Raw genomic sequence first — 21756 nt, 5'->3', positions numbered from 1 at the left:
TCACGCTCATTGCCAAGGGGTTTATGCTCGTTGCTATGGGGGTTTCACCTCGATGCTATGGGGGTTTCACGGGAGAAGATGCAGCTTTCAGCATCTTCTCCAAACACTTGCGCTGGCCTAACAGACACTAGAGGTCCAGTAGGACCTCTAGTGTCTGTCTCCTCCTCTGCGGTGGCCATTTTAGGATGGCTGTTTTCAGCAGCGTCCATGCGGACGGCTAGTCCGCATAGAATCTGCTGAAAATGGCCATCCAGACACTAGAGGTCGACTAAGGACCTCTAGCATCTGTCTCCTCCTTGTTGGCGGCCATTTTTGGATGGCCGTTTTCTGAATCTGCATCCCACAAGCCACCGTGAGTCAGCCCTCTTTCACCCCCTGCATTCCGGCACCCGGTGAACGTGCACCTCTAGCCCCCCCTAGTTGCAGCCCTGTCATAGCCTTCATCTGTATCTTGGAGACCAGGGTTAAATTAGAACCTTACGGCTCTGTTGAACTTTCATTGATTAAGAGGATACAAAGTGGTGCTACACCCATTGGGGTTTATGCAAGACGAATTTTTCTTTTTTCTGAAAACTGGAATTTATGCAAAAGTGTTCTTGTATTACTATGTATATTTCTACAAAACAATTTTAGATATGTATGTTTTGTGTTATTAATACTGCTTTTTGTCAAATTTAAGTTATTTTTACATAACAAGGAGCGCTATTAATTACTTCTCCTAAACTTGGCTGCCTCAGGCAGGTCTATTGTTTGGGTGGGTTTGCCATCATTTTACGTCCAGGTTTTGGGCAGTTTTAATTCTGACCATTAATAACTCTACGGATCCTATTCTAGTCTATGCAAAATAATCGATTGCTGAAAAACCTATTGAAAATTGCCCAAAGGCCCAAAACCGACCTTTAGTAAACACCCCACAGGTCTCCTTTATTAATATAAACAGAATCAACCATTTTTGTTATTATGTTAACATGCACAAAACCACTTTTCATGAGAAGGAACCACGTTTGAAAATCCACCATGCCAAACAATTGAACAGACAGAAAACCACCAGGTTAGACATTTGAGATTGGCAGAGATTCAAACATAGAGCACTGATGCACAGAGAGTAATCACAAAGAAAAGAAGCATCCTTGAAATTTGGCAGGATATTGCGTACTGTTTGCAGAAATTATTATTATAACAAAGTCAGGTTGACACCTATATCTTGCTTTAGGAAATTACACCACTATAAAAAGCCTCTCCAGAATGAAATGATAAGCAGTGACAGTTGTGCAATTCTTCACTTTCAACTATATGACCTACAGTAAGAATCCCTGCTTTGGGACGACCAGAACTGGGTTATATAGTTTTTTTAAAATACGGTTCTTCTAAAGAAGTATGACTCTTGACTTTGCCTTATGTATACTGGCATTGGTATAGGAACCTTGACATGAAAGAATAAGGATTTGAAGTTGAGATTCCATCCATGATAGCATTCATCTTCACAGCCTCTTATACAAGTGCTTGTTATTACTGTCCAGGTTTGAAGACTTCTACAGTATGCCACCAGAGCAAACAAAGCATCAATATTCCCTCACAGTTCTATTTCTGGCAGTGAAAAAACTGAGCCCAAGTAGTCCTGTATAAAAGCAGAGAAACTGGACTTACTGAGACAATAAGAACATGATATACGCAAACCTAGGCTGATACTTGGTGGTGGTAGAAAACAGTTTGATTACTTTTGCAAGAGGGAAAGACCTCAAAAGTAGTGAAGAGGGAAGACAGACCTAACTGACTAATGAATTAAAGAACATTCCCCAAATTGTAATTCTTTTAAATGAGATCCTTTTTTAAAATGAAACAGCTCTTTCTGCAGTTCCAGAGTCCAGAAAACTGTTGAATAACTTATGGGCTAAGCCAATTGTTCCACTGAGTCGGGGTACACAATGATGGTCATCCAAATCGACAGTTAAGGAAATAACCATTGTGATGGGTTGTCATATTGCAAAGAGTACGAAGAGTAAGCCGGGAAATTTTAGCTTCACATAACAAAAAATTAAAAATCACATGTACATTTGATGTATAGGATGAATAGCGACAATCAAAAGTATCTCATGAAAATCATAACAAAAAAGTGTACATATCACACAAAATGAAGGTTTCCAAAGAACCCTGATGCTACCACTGTAATTCCCACCTACAGTATTACCTGTCCTTTCTTCATTCTATAAATTTGTACAAAGGGACAGAGAAAAACAGTAAAAGGTGACATTTACTTATATTTAGCCAAAGAACAGTAAAGTTTATGCCCAAAAACTGTTTGAGTCTTCTTCATTTTTATAATCAATAAAATGGAAATAATTTAAGTATGGCTAACCTTTTAACACAGGCTTCTATCATATCACTTGCCATAAGTTTAAGCCGTTGTTCAAGATGGTTTGCAAATTCTGTTTCTGGCCAGTGGAGGTCATGAATAAACTCTTGCAGGGCATCCAGCTTCCAGAACAAATCTTCTGACATTGAGGAACCATTGCTAGAAGAAAAACATGACCTATAAATACATTTTTACAATAGGTTGGGATAAATGCTGCTTTGTTCACTTTAATACAGAATAATGTCAAAACCTGCTGATTTAGTTTTACTAATTCTACGCTATTTTTTTCAAACCTTACACAAATGTCTTCATTTTTGTTACCTGAATGTGTAATGACTAACTGATTAACAATGCTAAAGTGCGGATTCCCTTCCTCATGGCACTTACTTTCACATTTTATACTGTAGCATATTTTTATAAAATCTATGTGAAACAGAGCTTTAATTGCAGTATTGTAGTTGCTGACTGTCCAGAAATATCAATGAACACTGGCCAACACATTGAAGAAAAGTAATTTGGAGACAACAGAAACTTATGTTCCAGAACATAGAAATTGCAAGCATCTGTGTTCTTAGTTCAATTGGCATCTCTTTCTGTTTATTTGAATGCTGTATTATGTATATTTTTAAAAATGATATTTTATGACATAGTGATAATTGCTGGGAGTCTGTATAGCTTACTCAAACATTATAGATAAACACACAAAATTTAGCACAGCAAGTAAGAAATTCCTGAAAGAAACAGAGACTACACAGAACAGAAACTAAAGCCGGGTGCACACTAGACAATGTGTGTTCCCAATCGTGCCAGATGCGACGGCACAATATATAAGGCGGTCCTAACACACTGTATGATCTGGTGTTCGACAGCCCGATCTATCATTCCCCCTCTGCAACCAGAAGCATGGTGTTGGCCACCGAATCTTGAGACCTGCCTGCACTGCAGGCAGATCTGAAGATGCGATGAACAATGTACAGGAGAGCACAATAGTGCATACACACTGGATGATGCGGACAATGTCATTCTGTTTCGCCTCAAAATGATAAATCGTCCAATATATTGTCTAATTTGTATCAGCTTAACATTTACATGAACCAATTTGTAGTTTATTCAACAAAAAGTAAAATTCTTGGAATGTGTTTAAGTTTGTATGGTGAATACAAATCTATTTTAATTTTTGTTAGTTATTATTATTATTATTATTATTATAGCAAAGAAACCTGAGGGAAGTGGGGTGGTTGGATAAAAGAATCATATGCATGTGGTGTGCACATTTAATTCATTAACTAACTTACAATGCATTCACTCACAATGACTGGGGTAGCATCAGGTCTTAATGAATCCTTGGGCACAAGTAGAATACAGTATCATGTTCATAGAAGTGGTGAGTCACTCAGAACATCTTTGATTTGCAGTACTCACCAAGTTCATGCAACTTACACTTGGCCACATTATTTAATTTAAGCTTTTAGGGTCAAAGGTGGGTAGAAGAGGGAGTAACATAGAAACAAACAACAGAAGGCAATTAGTGTGTGAAGTGCATACAAGATACAGACCATAATATAAGAAAGGAGGCAATGACAAACAAAAATAATTACTAATTGAGGAAGAAAAGGGGGGGGGGGGAATAAAGGAAAACTGGCAGAATTAAATGAATACAAAAAAAAGGAGTGCAAAAAAGATAGACATAAAAAAATGATGCCGGAAAAAGGATAGAAACTATAACAACACTGCCCTCATAAACTGCATCAGCAGTGGGAAGTTAATGGACAGATATATTCCTAGGCAGCTATTGGAGTATTAAGAAGCTTAACTGCAATTAGTTGCTGAGGAATTGCACTTCCAAACAGCTGCAAATATTTATGGTAGTGAATAAGATAAATACTGGAGTCCCAGTGGAGCCTCCATTTAACTCTCTTCTGATGGGAAAAGAGAAAGGGAAGGTGGGCAGTATGCAGAGGAGTAGCGTGAAAACATGGTGCCTGGAGAAAGTTCATGTCATAGCGCCACTGTGACAGTGGGCTAAGGCAAGCCTGTGGGGAATACTGAAGTAGAGAGAAAAACAGCAAACAGTGTCAGTATCACGCTGGGCGTTGATGTCCCATTGGGGGAATACACTAAGAGGTAGCTCCTTTGGCACTGCTTTATTTACGTATAGCACATAGGATCTGACTTTTGCTCCTTTGAATCATTGTTGTTAGTCAATAGAGGAGATTGTATTATATATTCTGATCATTTAACTGAAATTGACAGAGTATATGTGCTAGAGTGAGATTCCATAGGGTGCACAGCTTATGACTGCAGTTACGGCCCAAAGCAGCTTTCACTGGAGTGGGAACACCTATGGGAAGCTCTTCTTAACTATTCTCCTACTATGCAAATTTACATTGCACCTATATTAGTGTGAGTACTACTAATCATATATTGTTCTGTCTACCACCATTATTATTATTATTTCAGGTGTCCTAATAATTTCCTTTCAAATAGACCTTCAAATAACACTGTATGGTCATGCCTGGGAACACCTTCATTAATTTAAATAGCAAAGCAGTAACTCTTTTTAAACTCATACCTTATAATTGAAGTTTAGGGTTTTACCTCAGATGTGTAACTATCAAGTCCATTGAAGCACAATGAATGAATGAATGAGGAGAGAAGGAGGGGAGGGGATGAAAGAGGAGAAGAAAGTGCTGATCAGAGAGGGGAGGTGACAGATGCCAATAAGAAAGGAGAGGGGAGGGGCAAAGCCAAGCAGAGATGGCCAGTGACAGAAGCCAGTAAGAAAAGGAGTGGAGAGGGGCAAAGAGTTGATCAGAGAGGGGTGGTAACAGAAGCCAATAAGAAAGGAGTGGACGGGGCAAATAGCCGATCACAGGGTAGAGAGGTGAGGGAATTAAAGAGGTGAGAAGTGAATGCAATCAATCTGACAGGAAGGGAAGGTAACAGATGATCACAGAGAAGGGAGGGCCGGCGGGGAGGCAATCTGGGGAGCTTAAAGAGCAAGAAATGTACAAACAGATTTCAGATCTGTATCTTATTTAGGATATAGAGCAAACGAACCAAGATAAAACTAACAGGTGGCCATCATACTGTGCAGTGCCGCCTGAATTCAGGAACCCTGGATGGCACCCTGTCAATTTTGGTGTCCGGAGCTCATGCTCCACTGGAACCACCCTCGCTACACCTCTGGCAGTATGTGGTACGGTGCAACTTTCCAACAATGGGGCTATGGAATCAATAACCAGCCATTGCACAATCTGTGTGCATTTTTAACATTCCTGCTGTGTTTGCATGTGTTTCCTGAGGGTGCTCCTGTTTCTTCCCACACGTCAAATACATACTGGTAAGACAATAGGCTACTGACAACAATTAACCCTAGTATTCAGGGTACAATTTTAGCCCTTAAACTTTGCTGGGACAAGCACTGGTGTAAATGATTCAATAATATTATTATTATTGGTCACCAGAATCAGAGGTATTGTGTAATCAATGAGAAAGCTGCCAGTTCCAAGTAAAACTGAGCTCTACACATGGTTGGATTAAAAACCAAATGGGCCTGAGGCTGAAAAATACCAAGTGCCTATCGGTAGAACAGAGAAGCTGTGACCAGTGTTGTATGGGTGTGGCACCAATACAAAATCAGTCCCAATTTCTCCCTAAATACATAAAAGTAAAAAATACATAAATCTGGGAAGAAAATAGAAATACAATTTTAATGATTTATTGAAAATCAGGTAGCCATCTGTCATATTGATGGGCCTATTTCTTATGAGGAGGCCTGGGGCTGTAGTCCCATCTGCCCCATTGTTACTCTGGCCCTTGCACTACATTGCTTACTGCACAGATTTTTACTGCAGTAGTTAATAAATATGGAAAGAAAACTAACACATAAGAAGAACTCACAGAACATAAAAGTGACTGGACACTATTTTGTGTTACTGAAAAAACTGTAAGTAGACCAATGAAAAGTGAATAACTGCACTGCTCACCCACCAGACACAAAGCTATTTTTTTGGCAGGGAAACGTTAGGGCTTTGTGACATAAGTATGTTTACATGGTCATAATGTTGACATTCTTGACATGTCAATATCCATCATGTTGACAGTGATGTCATGTTGACAGTGATGTCATGTTGACAAAATGTTCCTTGTGGTCCAGCGGTGACTTACCTTGTTCAGTGGGTCCGGTGGCTCCACTGGTGTCTTTCAGGTTTGGTGGTGATGTCTTAATGACTTCTGTCTGATCCCGTAGCATCTCCGGCAGTGAGTAATACACCAAACTCTAACCCATGAACCTCTCCGCAGACTAACCCTTACTCCCTGCAGAATGTCGATATTGCACATGTCAATTTTACATTTCAACAATGTCAATATAACTGTTGATATTGGGGTGCCTACATTTTGAATGTTGACATGGTGACAGACAGCTCAACTGCTTAGTGACAACAGTGTATTTTCCAATTGACATAAGTAGTGCTCTTGCTTGTTTCACTTTTGAAGCGGAAGGGTGAGAGGGGGCAATTGCCTGTCAGCAATACTCTTGGAACGAAGAGAAACTTTGCAGAGACTTTGATGAACTTTGCTCCAAATACGGCGAAGCCGAGACACAGATGACGGAGTAGACACATTGGAAACATTAGGTTCAAAGGGAGTGAGCTCTGGGATGCTGACCGGTGACACAGAAAAATGGAGACACAGATGAAGCTGAATGACAAGCATCGAAGACAGTGTTCATTGAAAAAGGGAGATTTGGTCTGGCTTTCTACTAAGAATATCAAGCTGCGCCAACCAACTCATAAATTGGGACCTAGATTCATCGGGCCTTATCGCATCATTGCTCAAGTGAATCCCATCACTTTCAAGTGGCAACTACCCAATTCTTTACGTATTAACAACACTTTTCATTGCTCTCTCCTCAAACCGTTTTTTTCTTCCACGAGATTTGGAAGTAAGCCTAGTGCCAAATCTGGTCCAGTGACTGTCCATGGTCAACAGGAATTTGTTGTTGAAAGAATTCTGGACTCCAAGTTCTCCAGAGGTAAAGTACAGATTTTGGTTCATTGGAGGGGTTATGGCCCAGAGGAATGTTCTTGGGTTTTCGGAAGATGCACTCCATGCTCCCAGACTGAAAAGACTTTTCTTTCAGAAGTTTCCTGATAAACCTGGGGGTTCTTCAAAAATGGAGACTTGTTGGTCAGAGAAGAAACTTCTGGAGAGAGCATCAGCTTTAACATTTTTAGAACCAGGACGGAAGCAAATAAAATTAAAATGAGTAAAAAATAAAGCCCAACGTGCTTGTCTGGAATTGAGATGCTTAGCTGTTTCAATATAGGCCAGATTTTTATGATCAGTGAGAACCGTGACTTGATGTTTGGCCCCCTCAAGCCAATGTCTCCAATCTTCAAAAGCCCATTTAATGGCTAGCAATTCTCTGTTCCCCACATCGTAATTACATTCAGCAGTGGCAAATTTGCATGAACAAAAAAGCACATGGATGCAATTTCTTATCTGGAGAACTTCTTTGAGAAAGAATTGCTCCAGCCCCAACCTCTGATGCATCAACTTCCAAAATAAATGGCAACTCAGGATCAGGATGACATAAAACAGGTGCACGAGTAAAGGCAGTCTTCAGATCTTCAAAGGCCTGGATAGCCTTCAAAGGCCAATTAGCTGTATCTGCTCCTTTCTTGGTAAGGTCCACAATAGGAGCCACAATGGTAGAGAAAGAATTGATAAATCTCCGGTAATAATTAGCAAATCCAAGGAAAAGCTGGATGCCCTTCAAAGTATTGGGCTGAACCCATTCAAGAACTGCTTGACTTTACTGTGATCCATTGAAAATCCCTCAGTAGAGATGACATAACCCAGAAAGGATACTTGAGCAACGTGGAATGCAAATTTCTCCAATTTAGCAAAAAGGTGATGCTCACGAAGCTGTTGCAAAACCAAACGAACATGTTGAACATGGAGCTCTTCTGTCTTGGAGGAAATAAGGATATCATCCAAATAGACAACCACGAAAACACCCAGGAACTCTCAAAGGACGTCATTAATTAAATCCTGAAAAACAGCAGGAGCGTTAGCAAGTCCAAATGGCATGACGAGGTACTCATAGTGACCTGAATGGGTGTTGAAAGCGGTCTTCCACTCATCACCTTCCTTAATGCGAATAAGGTTATAAGCTCCTCTGAGATCAATTTTGGAGAAAATTGTCGCTTCTCTGAGTTGATCAAAAGGTACAGAAATAAGAGGTAGTGGGTATGAGTTCTTGATGGTTATACTGTTAAGTCCTCTAAAGTCTATACATGGACGTAGAGACCCATCCTTCTTTTGGACAAAAAAGAAGCCTGCACCGACCAGGACTTGGATGGACGAATAAATCCTCTGGCTAAATCCTCTTTAATATAATCCTCCATAGCTTTACTCTCAGGAATGGACAGAGAATACAAACAACCTTTAGGCAACTTGGCTCCAGGAACCAGATTGATGGCACAATCATATGGTCGATGTGGAGGCAATGCATTAGCTTTTTGTTTAGAAAACACATCAGCAAAATCCAAATATTGAGGAGGAATGCTACAAGCGGACGAAACTTCAGGACATTGTAGCATCCGCACACTGAGTGAAAGGCATGAGGACTGACATTCAGGGCTCCACTTAATAATCTCCCCAGAGGACCAGTCAATGGATGGATTGTGTAATTTAAGTCACGGAAGGCCCAATACAATTGGAACCAAAGGACAATGCAGAAGAAAAAATGAAATGAGTTCAATATGTAAAACACCCACGGTAAGCCGAATAAGAGGTGTCTTAGCCTTAAGAGTTCCTTTAGATATTAAGCCTCCATCCAGGCCACAAATGGAAACTTCTTGCTTTAATGGAACTGCAGGAATCTTTCACTTCTGAAAGAATGCATAGTCCATAAAATTAGCTGCTGCTCCACTAACCAAAAAAGCCTGTGTCTTGAACTCTTTATCAGCTAAATTAATGGATACAGGAACAAGTACTGAATTCTTGGAGGAAATTGAGGCTAGACCTAAGTGTAATCCCTTCTGTACACTTAGACCCTGCCTTTTAAAGAATATCAAAGGACAGTCTTTTATGGAATGAGCCTTGTCTCCACAGTATATACAGAGACCTTGTGAACGTCTTCTACGCCTTTCTCCTGGAGACAGACGAGAAGCTCCAATTTGCATAGGTTCCTCACGATCGAGTGAAGGGGGCCACGAAGAATATCAGGGACACCTAGTAGGCAACTGCTGCTCACTCCATCTTTCACGTAAACAATGGTCAATACGGATAACTGTCTGCATGAAGTCATCCAGAGTCTTTGCCGGGGAATGTTGTATAAGAATGTACTTTATTACCTCAGAAAGACCAATCCGAAACTGACTACGCAAAGCTGAATCATTCCAGCCTAATTCCATTGCCCATCTACGAAATTCAGAACAATAATCCTCAGCAGCTTTTTGTCCCTGTTTAAGAGAGCGAAGCTTGGATTCTGCAAGTAATACCTTATCTGGGTCATCATACAACAGGCCCAGCTGGAGGAAAAAGGCATCCACAGTTTGAAGGGCAACATGCGAGGAAGGCAGTCCAAATGCCCATGTTTGCGGATCACCCTGAAGCAGGGAAATAATAAGTCCAACTCTTTGTGTCTCAGAACCAGAAGAGACTGGACGCATGCGGAAATAAAGTTTACAACTCTCACGGAAATTCACAAAAATTTTCTGTCCCCAGCAAATAGATCAGGCAAGTTCATTTTGGGCTCTTTAAGAGCAGCTTGTAATGATGAGGTACAGACATCTTCAACTTGAAGTGAGAGTACATTAACTTTTTGAGTAAGAGTCTGAATTTGAGCTGCCAGAATTTGTGCTGGATTCTGCGTATGCTCCATCGCAGTCCAAAGATTTGGTCGGCTATAATGTTACGATCCTCTAGCAATTGCTAGGACCAAGATTGAGGTATTGGAGATATGTGGCACATAGAAGAACAGTCACAAGCAGAATATTAGAATAATGGCAGTTTACTTAATAAATGATATGGTGGACCAGGAGGGCCAGTACAAACACAACATGTCCATGATGTAATAAGGAGCTGAAACAATAGGACAGTCAATAGAATATACTGTAGACTTACAGTCCAAACTAAAGTTGTTAAATGGCCAGGAGGCCTAGTTGACAGCGATGCTTGAAACGTGGTGTAGAAGCAGGATTGTTGGATGGCCTGGAGGGCCTAGTAGACAGCGATGCTTGAAACGTGGTGTTGAAGCAGGGTTGCTGTACGGCCTGGAGGGCCTAGTTGACAGTGGTGCTTGAAACGTGGTGTAGAAGCAGGATTGCTTTATGGCCTGGAGGGCCTAGTAGACAATGATATATAAATTATGTAAAGAAAGGTGCCAATGCGAACCCTACAACCTCCACAACATGAACAGAGTAAAAAATAAAAAAATAAAATGAGTGGACACTTAGGTCCTCAAGCCAACCTAAGATGTGGTTACCAGTTGACAATATAGGAACCAGTCAGTGGACTCAAACAACTTTTGAATATGCAATTGGGTAGCATCATCTAATTATTCATATAAAGTCCCCATTTTTTGTGAAATGTAACCATTCTTTTTTCAATGTGCAGCAATGTGGTGCATCTGTCAAAATAGAAAAGCCGTAGGAGCATTTTTTTGACTGCAGATAGAAACAGACATGCCCAATTTATCAATATTTGTTTATTGGCTACATGAACAATCACAGTAAGTATGGGAATTATATCCCTCTGCTTTGGGCTTAAGACCTAACCATCAAAGTTTGAGCACAGGAGAGCAAGAGGGTCTTTGGACAGTGGAGGGTAAATAGACAATTTATAGTCTATCTCAAAGCTTTCTGATCTTGCCACTTTCCCAGAATTTATGGAAGAAAGATGCATCACATTTGGGACATTGGTTAGACTCTCCCACCACCATTTATTTGTGTTGAGCTTGAAAATATGAGCTTTACTAAGGATTTTAAATTGCGCTTTCCTGGTCTAATTAAATTACCAAATTTATCTAATCCTTAAGGTATTTGTGTAAAGAAAGGACATCATGTTCTTTAGTGGGCCTAGTTCTTGCTGAGAAACCAATGCCAGGGGCATAATTTCGCATTAAAATGGTTTGCTTATGAGATATAAGGTATTTGTCATTCTTGTAAGAAAAAGAAAACAATTTTCCACCAGGATCAAATACATCATGGATAGCTGATGTGCCCTTGGTTCTTCCAGAAAAGACTGTAGTATCTAACCCAGGGATTGCCCCAAAATATATTAAAAAGACTGGGCTTCCAGGTGCTGTTGGCATGACATCATGAGGGGTAGGGCCGACACAGGGCACTCTGAAGCTCTGTTATGCCACTGCATCAGTGATTTGTGCATCTTTATGTATCCTGGAGCCATCAGAGCTGCAAAGTGACTAACAATAGTCAGAAAAATGCTGGCCCCTCAACAATTTACCTGGCTTATAGCCAAACTGATAATGAGATTTCCGTTAATGTTCAGAGAGGTGAGATGGAAAGTATCCACCTCACAGCAGGGGATACTTCTCACCGGAGCAATTCATCATTGCTACTTACCTATCCTCGTCGCCGGCTTCTGCACATGTGACCTGAGGTGATGCATGCACAAAGCCGATGGGGAGTCAGTGAGGAGGTGGCAAAGAGATTCATATAGGAAGGAGTGGAGCTACGAGACTAAGGACCTCATTCAGAGTCGCTCGCAAAATGAGATCACTCGCTCTGAATGAGGGCGGCCGCTTCTCTGTAAAGAGCCGGCCTTCTGGCCCTTCTCTAAGCTGTGAGCGACCACCCACAGCTTTAGCGAGCGGCCAGGTTGATGGTCGCGATGGTCAAGACCATCGCGACCATCGGGGCTTGCGACGATCAACATTGACAGTCGCCCCTTTTGTAGTGAGCCCCGGAGCGAGAGAATTTTTCTCGCGCTCTGGGGCTTGCACACGCGCAGTGCGGCTGCTACGCATGCGCAGGGACTGAACATCGACCCGCTTGCGAGCGTGTCTGAATGAGACCCTAAGAGCCATCTGAAGTTTGCTGAATATCAGGTTGTCCTATCGGTCCTGTTAACTTAAATATGTGGAAACTAGCATTTCCGCATGGTTAACGGGCCATTTTAGTGATGATAAATAGGCCCCTACAGTGCATCCAGAAAGTATTCACAGCGCTTCACTAATTCCACATTTTGTTATGTTACAGCCTTATTCCAAAATGGAATAAGTTAATTTTTGTCCTCAAAATTCTACACATATTACCCCATAATGACAACGTGTAAAAATTTTTTTTGAGATTGTTGCAAATTTAATAAAAAAAAAACAACAAACTACTAACAAATCACATGTACTGTACATAAGTATTCATAGCCTTTGCTCAATACTTTGTTGATGTACCTTTGACAGCAATTACAGCCTCAAGTCTTTTTGAATATGATGCCACAAGCACCTATCTTTGGGCAGTTTTGCCCATTCCTCTTTGCAGCAACTCTCAAGCTCCATCAGGTTGGATGGGAAGCATCGGTGCACAGCCATTTTCAGATCTCTCGAGAGATGTTCAATCGGATTCAAGTCTGGGCTCTGGCTGGGCCAGTCAAGGCCTTCACAGAGTTGTCCTTAAGTCACTCCTTTGATATTTTGGCTGAGTGCCCAGTCAAGAGCGCTTTGGAGCAGGTATGTATGTATATCCAGGATGTCTCTGTACATTGCTGCATTCATCTTTCCCTCTATCCTGACTAGGATTATATTTTTGTTTTTATACTGACCGTTTTCTATATGCTTTCTCCTATAGCGCTTAGTTTTATATCCATGTCCCAACATCAGTTGTAAGATGGCGGGGCTGGCAGAAACATGGTCAAACATTGAGGTGCATAGTGTGATTAGATTTCTGTGTCTAAAGGGCACATCAGCAGATGAAATATATAGCCAACTTGCGAAGTGTACGGTGATAACGTCATGTTATGGAAACCGGTTTGGTGCACTGCCTTTGATAATGGCAGGACCGACATTCAAGTTGAGCAGCGATCCCACCGGCCAAGAACGTCCATCACAGAGGAGAATTTGTGCCACATTGAAGGTCTGATTCAGGACAGATGTGTTCAAGTTAGTGATATTTCTGGTGATTTGAACCTCTCAGTGAGTACTGTGCATAACGACATTCATGAGCAACTGGTGTACAAAAAAAAAAAGTGTTCACACCGGGTACTGAAGCAACTCATAGAAGTTCACAAAACCAATAGGAAGAGAATGTCATTTGTGCACTTGACACAGTACCACAAGTTCCTGCAGCGTATTGTTACAGGTGAAGAAATGAGGGTTCATCATGTGACATTGGAGACTAAGGCCCTGATTCAGAACCGTTCGTTAGAGGCAGTACGCTCGTTGCGTTCCGATGTTGATTAACCGCGCATGCGCCGGTGTTACACTGCGCATGTGCGTACGGCTGATTGCGAGTTTTTTTTGTCTCGTTCGTCAAATAGCGTACAGGAAGTGACATGTCAAATGTGATTGACAGAATCGGCCGTTTTTGGGCGTTGACGGGGGTGGAGATGGAAAAACGCAGGCGTGGCGAGGCGTTTTTGGGGCGTACATACATTAACAAATGCGAACGTCAAATGTGTTCGTACAGACTCATACGTCACTGGATGATCCTCTTTCCCTTCAAAATGCTCGCACAGCTTAGGGGCTGGATAACTCGACCACAGTGGCGATGGCCTTCTCCTCCGTCCCGGCACTCCACGATGTTGCATCGATTAATCACGGCTTGTCAGAAACTCAATTAGTGTTGGATTGAAAACCGGCTTGGTATGTGTTTGGAAAGCTGTTTTTTTGGATAGCACAAAACCAAACGCAGGTGGAAATCCTAGCTGCTAATGTCAGGATTACACAATCAATTAGCGTACATTTGTGGGGGTGTATTTTGGCCGCAATGTGTTCGTTTTTGGACTATTGTAACAATAATGTCATCATGTTTAGGTTTGGTCCTTCATTTTGTGTTTTCAAGGTGTTTTTTACTCCTTAGGTAATGTTTTAAACGTTCCTTAACGAGCACTTTTTTTACAATGGGTAATTTGTGTTTTACAACGTTGTTGGCTTGTGGGCCCGGATTAAAAGTAACCCATTTTGTAAAGAATGTCAGAATACAAAGTTGAACATTTCTGCAAAATTTATTTGTATCCACCCATTAAAAAAAAACATATTGAACTACAACATTTTAGGCAGTGTTCCACAATATTTATTAATTGTGCAAACAATAATTTTTGAATAAACGTAAATGTAAAAATTAAAAACAATTCACAAGAAAGGAGAGGGAAGTTTTGGCCAGAAAGGAATATGAGGCAAGCACAGAAGGAGTGTGAGAAAAGTAGCCAATGGTGTCACCGTTTTTTCGCCCGTTTGGCTGGGGGAGGGAGGGCGCCAGACCGGGTCCGGGATGTCATCGGGCTGGCCTGTCCAGAGGCAGATGTTGTGGCCTCTGGACTAGGCACAGGGCTAGGCACATTTGGAGGATTGGCTGATGTTGTGCCAGAGGTGGAGGATCCTGATGTTCCGGCAGGAAGGGAGGTCGGCTCCACCATGTGCTGGCGAACGAGCTGCTCCAGGGCAGTGGCGATGCGGATGTTGGCCCTGGTATTTTCCGCCAGGGCCTGACCAATGGTCACGTTGGCCGCAGCATTTTGCCACCCGTACCAGACTGGCGTCCATCCTCTGCAGAATCTCCGCATGGAAATCCGATTTTAAATTGAGTTCTGTCAGGAGGGACACTGCCTGCGAGGGGGATTGCCCTGGACTGGCTTCTGCAGGGTCCTCAGCCGGATGTACTGGTTCCTCCCCTGCAGAAATTCTGCGGCCAAGGCTCCCCTCTGGAGCAGACTCATCCGCCTGTGTCTCTGTTGGAAAAATGAGAAAAGAGTCACATTAGAATCTACATATTGGCACAATAACATTTCACAGTTGGTGACATCACAACATTTACCTGGGACAACATGAGGAGCCGCAAAGTCTGGCATGTCCGTATCCATGTTGGACACGCCAAACACCTCCACAGGCTGCACACACCCCTGTGCCAGCTCTTCTAAATCTGTAAACTCCAATGACACAGGGGTGGGACCTCCACCTGTCCCCCTTGCATGCCTAGCCCTGTGTGCCATTTTTTGTTTCAGCCGATATTTGAAGTCTTGCCATCTGTGGGTTAAATTGTAACCATTAATTTTTATTTGATTGGGTTGTTGGTTTTAGGGTGGTCAAGTGTTTACTTACCGCCGTTTGACATCCCGGGCTAGACGGACATAATCCCCCACCCTATTGACCTCCACGGCTACCTCTTCCCACATTCTCCACTTCTGGCTTGCACTCATATTCCTGTCTGCCTGTGGCAGGATGTCCACACACTTCTGAATCAAAACCTCCATCTCCTTTCTTGTGAATTGTGGCTGCCTTTTCTTTTTGGCAGCTTTGCCCGGATTACTGGGCCCAGCAGCCTCTTCCATGTCATCTTCCTCACCTATTTGGGGTAATTTGCAGAAATGTCAACTTCCCAACTTGCACAATAATATGTTTAGAATTAATCATTGAGTCAAAATGCATCAAATACTTACCGCGGGACTGTTGTCCATTGTTTTCCTGGTCTGTATCCATGTGTGTTGCTCCAACTCGAAATACACCAGAATTGTGTTTTTGTCTTGTGACGTATTTATACATGCGTCCTTATTTTGCGGCCGCATCATTGATTGTGCGTTCCTCTGATCCTTCCTTAATTTGGGCGGGAAACTAAACACTATTTATGGGTTGTGGCGTTTCGACTCGAGGTGGCGTTTATTGAATGTTGGAGGTTACGTTGGTTGGAGTTGATTGTTGGCTGGTTTAGGAGATTGCGTTTATTGGGTTTTTTTTGTGTTAGCGGTTTTTCTTGGTTTTCAGTTCCTTTTTTTTCACTTTTGGTTTTTTGGATATTTTCCAGTTTTGGTAAGTTTGGGGAAGTATAACTTCGGGGCAATTTGTCTCTCATTGTGGTGTCTATTTTTCTAATTTTTTATTTTCACTCATTTCATCTCTCTTAGGTTTTTTTTTGGCTCTGCCCCAAAGACAGTTTTGTCCGGTTTCTTACATATTAGCTCTTGGTAAGTTCATGTGTTAAATTGTTTAGGGAATGTTCTTGTTTGTGTGTACGCAACTTTGGTTGGCCTTCCACATGTGACGTTGTTTTTTGCCAAATCGAACTCTGTGTTTTTTGTTAAAATTTTTGACCGCCGTTATTGTGTCCTGTATTTGCGATCTACTTAGCGCATTTTTACTACTTGCTATTGTGCCCTGTATTTGCGATCTACTTAGCGCATTTTTACTACTTGCTATTGTGCCCTGTATTTGCGAAGTAATTTGCGCATTTTGAAATGTGTATTCATCCCTTAATAAAGTTTTTTGTCGCCTGGAGCATTGGTTGATTACATTTGGCCTCTATTTGGCGTAGTGTGCGTAACGTCATTTTGCTTTTGGCCCAAATGTGTGTGTGTCCCTTTTATGTTTTGTGTTGCTTAAATTTGTGATAATGACATGGCCAGCATAAAATGATGTATATTTTTGATGTTATTATTTGCAGTTACAACATATCATGACAATACCCCGGCATGTAACCATCACTGGATGGTCTTTGAAAGCAAAGTTACATGTATTTTTATTGGGTGTTGTAAAAAGGCTGACCTTCCAATGTTGTCATTTCAGGTTGATTTGGGTCGGATTGTTCTGGCCCTGCTCCCGGAAGCTGACCAACCTCAATTTCGTCCCAGGCGTAGGCATCGTAGGCGTGCAAGGCCCCAGATATTTCGAACACGTGTCACCCTTTTTGGAATGCCAGATGATGAGGTTTTAAGACTATACCGTCTTCCTCCAAAAATCATCATAGACACTCTCTCATTAATAGAGAGTGATCTTGAGCGGCAAATTGACAGTCCTACAGCAATTCCACCACTTACACAATTAATGGCGGTGTTACATTTCTGTGCCTCAGGATCGTTCCAAACAATGGTGGGAATAGTGGCGGGCATCTCACAATCCTCCTTTTCCCGGATCCTGAGGGCAGTGATGGAGGCATTTTTCAAGCACCTCCATCATTTTATTCAAATGCCTTTGGATATGGGTGCCCTTAGTGTGGCCAAGGCCAATTTTTACCAAATAGCTGGCTTCCCACACATCATAGGGGTTGTGGATGGTACTCACATACCACTTCAGCCTCCAGCACGGCTGGAGGCAATATTTAGAAACCGTAAACACTATCACTCCCTCAATGTAATGGTGGTATGTGATGCCTCCCTCCAGATCCTGTCCCTGAATGCAAAATTACCAGGAAGTGCACATGACTCCTTCGTCATCCGGCAATCAGGGATATGGCACAAATTAACCAACCTACAAGCTGGTGATGCGTGGCTTCTGGGTAAGTGGAGACCTTTAGTACATAACAATGTTAAGCTTCATACAGAGTGAGCCTGATGTTGTCTTTTTGTTTTCACAGGAGACAGTGGCTACCCTTGCACGCCCTGGCTGCTCACTCCTTATTTGGCTCCCACACCAGGGCCACAAAGTGAGTATAATTCCGCACTTACTGCCACCAGGCAAGTGGTGGAGCGTTGTATCGGCCTTTTAAAAGGCTGATTCAGATGCCTCCACCGCTCTGGTGGCGAACTCATGTATTTGCCGGATATGGTTTCGAAAATTGTGGTCCTGTGTGGGATCTTTCACAACATCGCCATAAGGAGTGGTGTTCCAATGCAGCCAGAGGATGCCTTACCTGAGGATGGCCCCCCCGAGGTTGGTCGGAGGTCAGTATATGGGGGGGCCATACGCGATGATGTGGTGGCAAGATTTTTTAGGTAATTGTTTGCAAAAAAACAGTGTTGATACCTAATGTGGTTGGTTTTGTTTGAGAGCATCTAATTTTTTGCTAATTTGTTTCTCCCTCTTCTGTTCTTTGACATAATCTTTGGCACTCCAACGATGACTATTTCCTGCTACCGTTACAAAACCTGTATGAGGATATTTTGTGGCTATATTCGGGAACACTTCTTGCCACGCCATATATGTGGAATCATGTTGGCATGGTCCTTCGTCAACCAGTTCTTGATTGTTTTTTTTTGGGTGCTTGTTTTTTGGTATGTGTTGTATTTGAGATTATCACTGTGTGAAATGTTGACCCTTTTTGGTAACGTTACCACCAAGTGTAACCAGGTTCACACATGTAACATTTGACTAAGGGGTATCCAGTACTGACGCCATTTGTGCAAAAATGATTCCTTTATTCTGGCTCCAAACCAACACCAAAAGGAAGCCTGTACAATCCTTTTGCTTTGTAATATTGCCCTAAGCTGCTTGCACACCAACTAGGAACCTGGAAAATTGTTAAATATCTAATTGTGACTACACTAAAAAAGGGAAATCAGATTTGTACTGTTAGGTGTTTCTTGTGGCTGTTTGACCCAAAAATACAACACACACTCTTATTGGCCCAAATGTGAAATCCTTGCAGGAACACTATACTTATGTCAGGGTAAACAATATGTGGTTGGGACCAAACGAATGAGCCAGAACGTAACTTCAAACAAAACAATTTATTTACAGAATGTAGAACAAAAAAAAAAACTACTCCCTAAGGAGGACCGACATACGGTCAAGGACCACCAGCACCCCGATGATTTGGCTGTGCATCTGGGCCACACATCCGGCTAAATTTGCCCGAAGCCTCTGTTCCTCTGTGGGTGAGAAAAAATTGGGGATTAATACAACAATAGTGAAACCACATAAAAAAAACAATTTAAAACAAAAAACCCAAAAAAAAAATAGGCAAAAAAAAAGCATCACATTAAAATGGTGTCGGGCAAAAATACAAGGCCTATGTCCAAATTCAGACAGGTGTGCTATGTGTATGTTGAAAACAGCAGTAACAGGTTACGGCAAATGACCAAAACCACTTATTTTTGTGTTAAACAAACAAAAAACCTAAAATTAAAAACAAAAAAAAACCAGTTTGTGTCGAAATAAAACAGCACAAAAAAACATACCGGAAGACCCAACGCCAGCTACAGAAGGCCCTCCATCGTCCTCCTCGGAGGTGGGTCCATTCCCCAAAGATCGGGGCGGTGTAATGACCGACTCCGGGGAGGGGGTCATTCGAAGAGGGGTGGTTGGAGGAGACGGGGAATTGGGACGGAGGGGAAGGAGACCAGAAAAATCTGGCTGAGGGTGTAGGAAGGTTGGGGAGGAGGGGGGAATAGGGGAAGGAGTGGAGTTGGAGTGTTGGCTGGGGGTGGGGGAGAGTGGCCGTGCTCGCCGTCTGGCGGGACGCTGATGGCGTAGTCTTCGCTGGGCCCCTAAAAGATGGTAAACAAATTGTGGTTAGATCCAACACAAATCCGCAAACAAAATCAATTTCAAATGCACCCCCAAACCAAAAAAAAAAAAAAAAAGAATGAATAAATATGAAAGACAGGGAAAACATGGCCATGCAGATATGAGGAGAATGAATAAAGATGAAAGACAGGGAAAACATGGCCATGCAGATATGAGGAGAATGAATAAAGATGAAAGACAGGGAAAACATGGCCATGCAGATATGAGGAGAATGAATAAAGATGAAAGACAGGGAAAACATGGCCATGCAGATATGAGGAGAATGAATAAAGATGAAAGACAGGGAAAACATGGCCATGCAGATATGAGGAGAATGAATAAAGATGAAAGACAGGGGAAACATGGCCATGCAGATATGAGGAGAATGAATAAAGATGAAAGACACGGAAAACATGGCCATGCAGTTAGGGCCACAAAGACAAACATGAAAACCACAATCCATTAAACTTACTCGCAGCGATCTGCATGCGAAAGCGGGGCGTCCGCCGTTGCAGGTCCGACCACCTGCGCTCCAGCTGCCCGATATGGCGGCGTGAGCCGAAGGAGCGCAGGCGGGCCCGAACCTCCGCATATGCGGATCGCTTCTCCCGGTTGGTGATGGGTGGAGGCTGGCTGGTTATCCGCCGATCCATCACCTCCGTAAGCACCAGCAGCTCGCGCCTGGTGAATGCGGAGGCTCTCATGATGGCAATGGAGTTTTGGCAAAAAATCATTTTTGATAAAGTGCTCAAAAATTTTCTGATTGGCTAATGTATTTAGGATATTAACAGGAGCAATTCTATTGGTTAGTGTATGAGTCATGTGTTCGACAGGGCCAGAAATCTGAGGAGACTTATGATAGGCTTAATGCAGTGACATGCTAAGCTAATTTACATTAAAAAATGAACTCCATGAAATATGCGGGGCTAAAAACAAATATACCAATTATTTAATAGGGGTTAACATGTATTTTGACAAATAAAAGCGAATGTTTAAGCCGTACGTATTCTGCGGGTAAACACAAACACGGACATAAATAAAGTTTATTGCATTGTGTACAAAAAAAAAACCCCACCAATTAAGCTAATTGATATATTGATTGGCATGTTACGATTGAGGGAGGTAGACAGAATAAATGAGCAGTTAATCGAAATGTCTCAGGCCAACTTCCGGGTACTACTAGTGCGCGCGTTCCCTTCAAGCCACTTCGGGGATGTACGCTCGCTATTTGGCACGCTCGTTAGTTAGAGGAGAGGTCGCCTGAGTTAGGGGAGGATGTTTTGATGCGAACGAAAATACGAGCGTGTGCCTGAATTTAAATATTTCTTTACGTTCGCCTAACGTACGAACGGCCACTTGTGTCCGGGTCTGAATCAGGCCCTAAGTGGGCATTGATGACAGGGAAACACACATTGTCCCCACCTTCAAAGAAATTGAAAACAACTCCATCAGCAAAGAAGGTCATAACGACTGTGTTTTGGGACCACAAGGTCATGCTTCGATTTGACTTACTCACCAAGGGAGATACTGTGAATGCTGCCTGTTATTGTGACACATTGAGCTGATTGTGGAGGGCAATTTGTCAAAAACGACCTAGGTTGCTGCGAACAGGCGTCCTATTGCTAAATAATGCCACACTCAGCCCCCTGCATGTATAAGTTGTTGCAGTTGGGAGGTACTAGACCATCAACCCTGACCTTTCTCTGAGTGGTTTCCTTCTCTTTGGACCATTGAAGAAGCACCTGAGTGGAAGGAGATTTGCAACATATGGTGAAGTTCAGCAAGCCATCATGTCCTGGCTTCAGGTGGTTGACACTAATTTCTTCTAGGCCAGGACAGATGCCTTGGTGTACTGCTGGAACAAATGCTTAGGCAAGTATGTATGAGTTGAATACATTTACACAATGAGAGGTATTTGTTACCTTATTATTGATCCTTGTATATAATCAAAATAGGCCCCAAGAGGTATGCAAGTCAAAAATTACAACAACTATTATGA

At 42.2% G+C, this 21756-nt stretch overlaps 1 protein-coding gene across 8 annotated transcripts in view; it reads right to left on the bottom strand.

Moving 5' to 3' along the window:
- CADPS2 (calcium dependent secretion activator 2) overlaps nucleotides 1-21756 on the bottom strand; it is a 651719-nt gene that overhangs the window by 118556 nt on the left and 511407 nt on the right. For all 8 annotated transcript variants that reach the window (XM_088457657.1, XM_088457656.1, XM_088457658.1 and 5 more), the window contains one exon: nucleotides 2357-2512. In XM_088457657.1, the coding sequence (XP_088313783.1) occupies nucleotides 2357-2512 (156 nt within the window). The remainder of the gene's footprint in view (nucleotides 1-2356; nucleotides 2513-21756) is intronic.

Source organism: Taudactylus pleione, unplaced genomic scaffold (assembly GCF_031769625.1).
Source record: "Taudactylus pleione unplaced genomic scaffold, aTauple2 ptg000041l, whole genome shotgun sequence".
NCBI classification, from domain to species: domain Eukaryota; kingdom Metazoa; phylum Chordata; class Amphibia; order Anura; family Myobatrachidae; genus Taudactylus; species Taudactylus pleione.
Note: the sequence above shows the minus strand (reverse complement) of the source record. Positions and strands in the feature narration are given on the sequence as shown.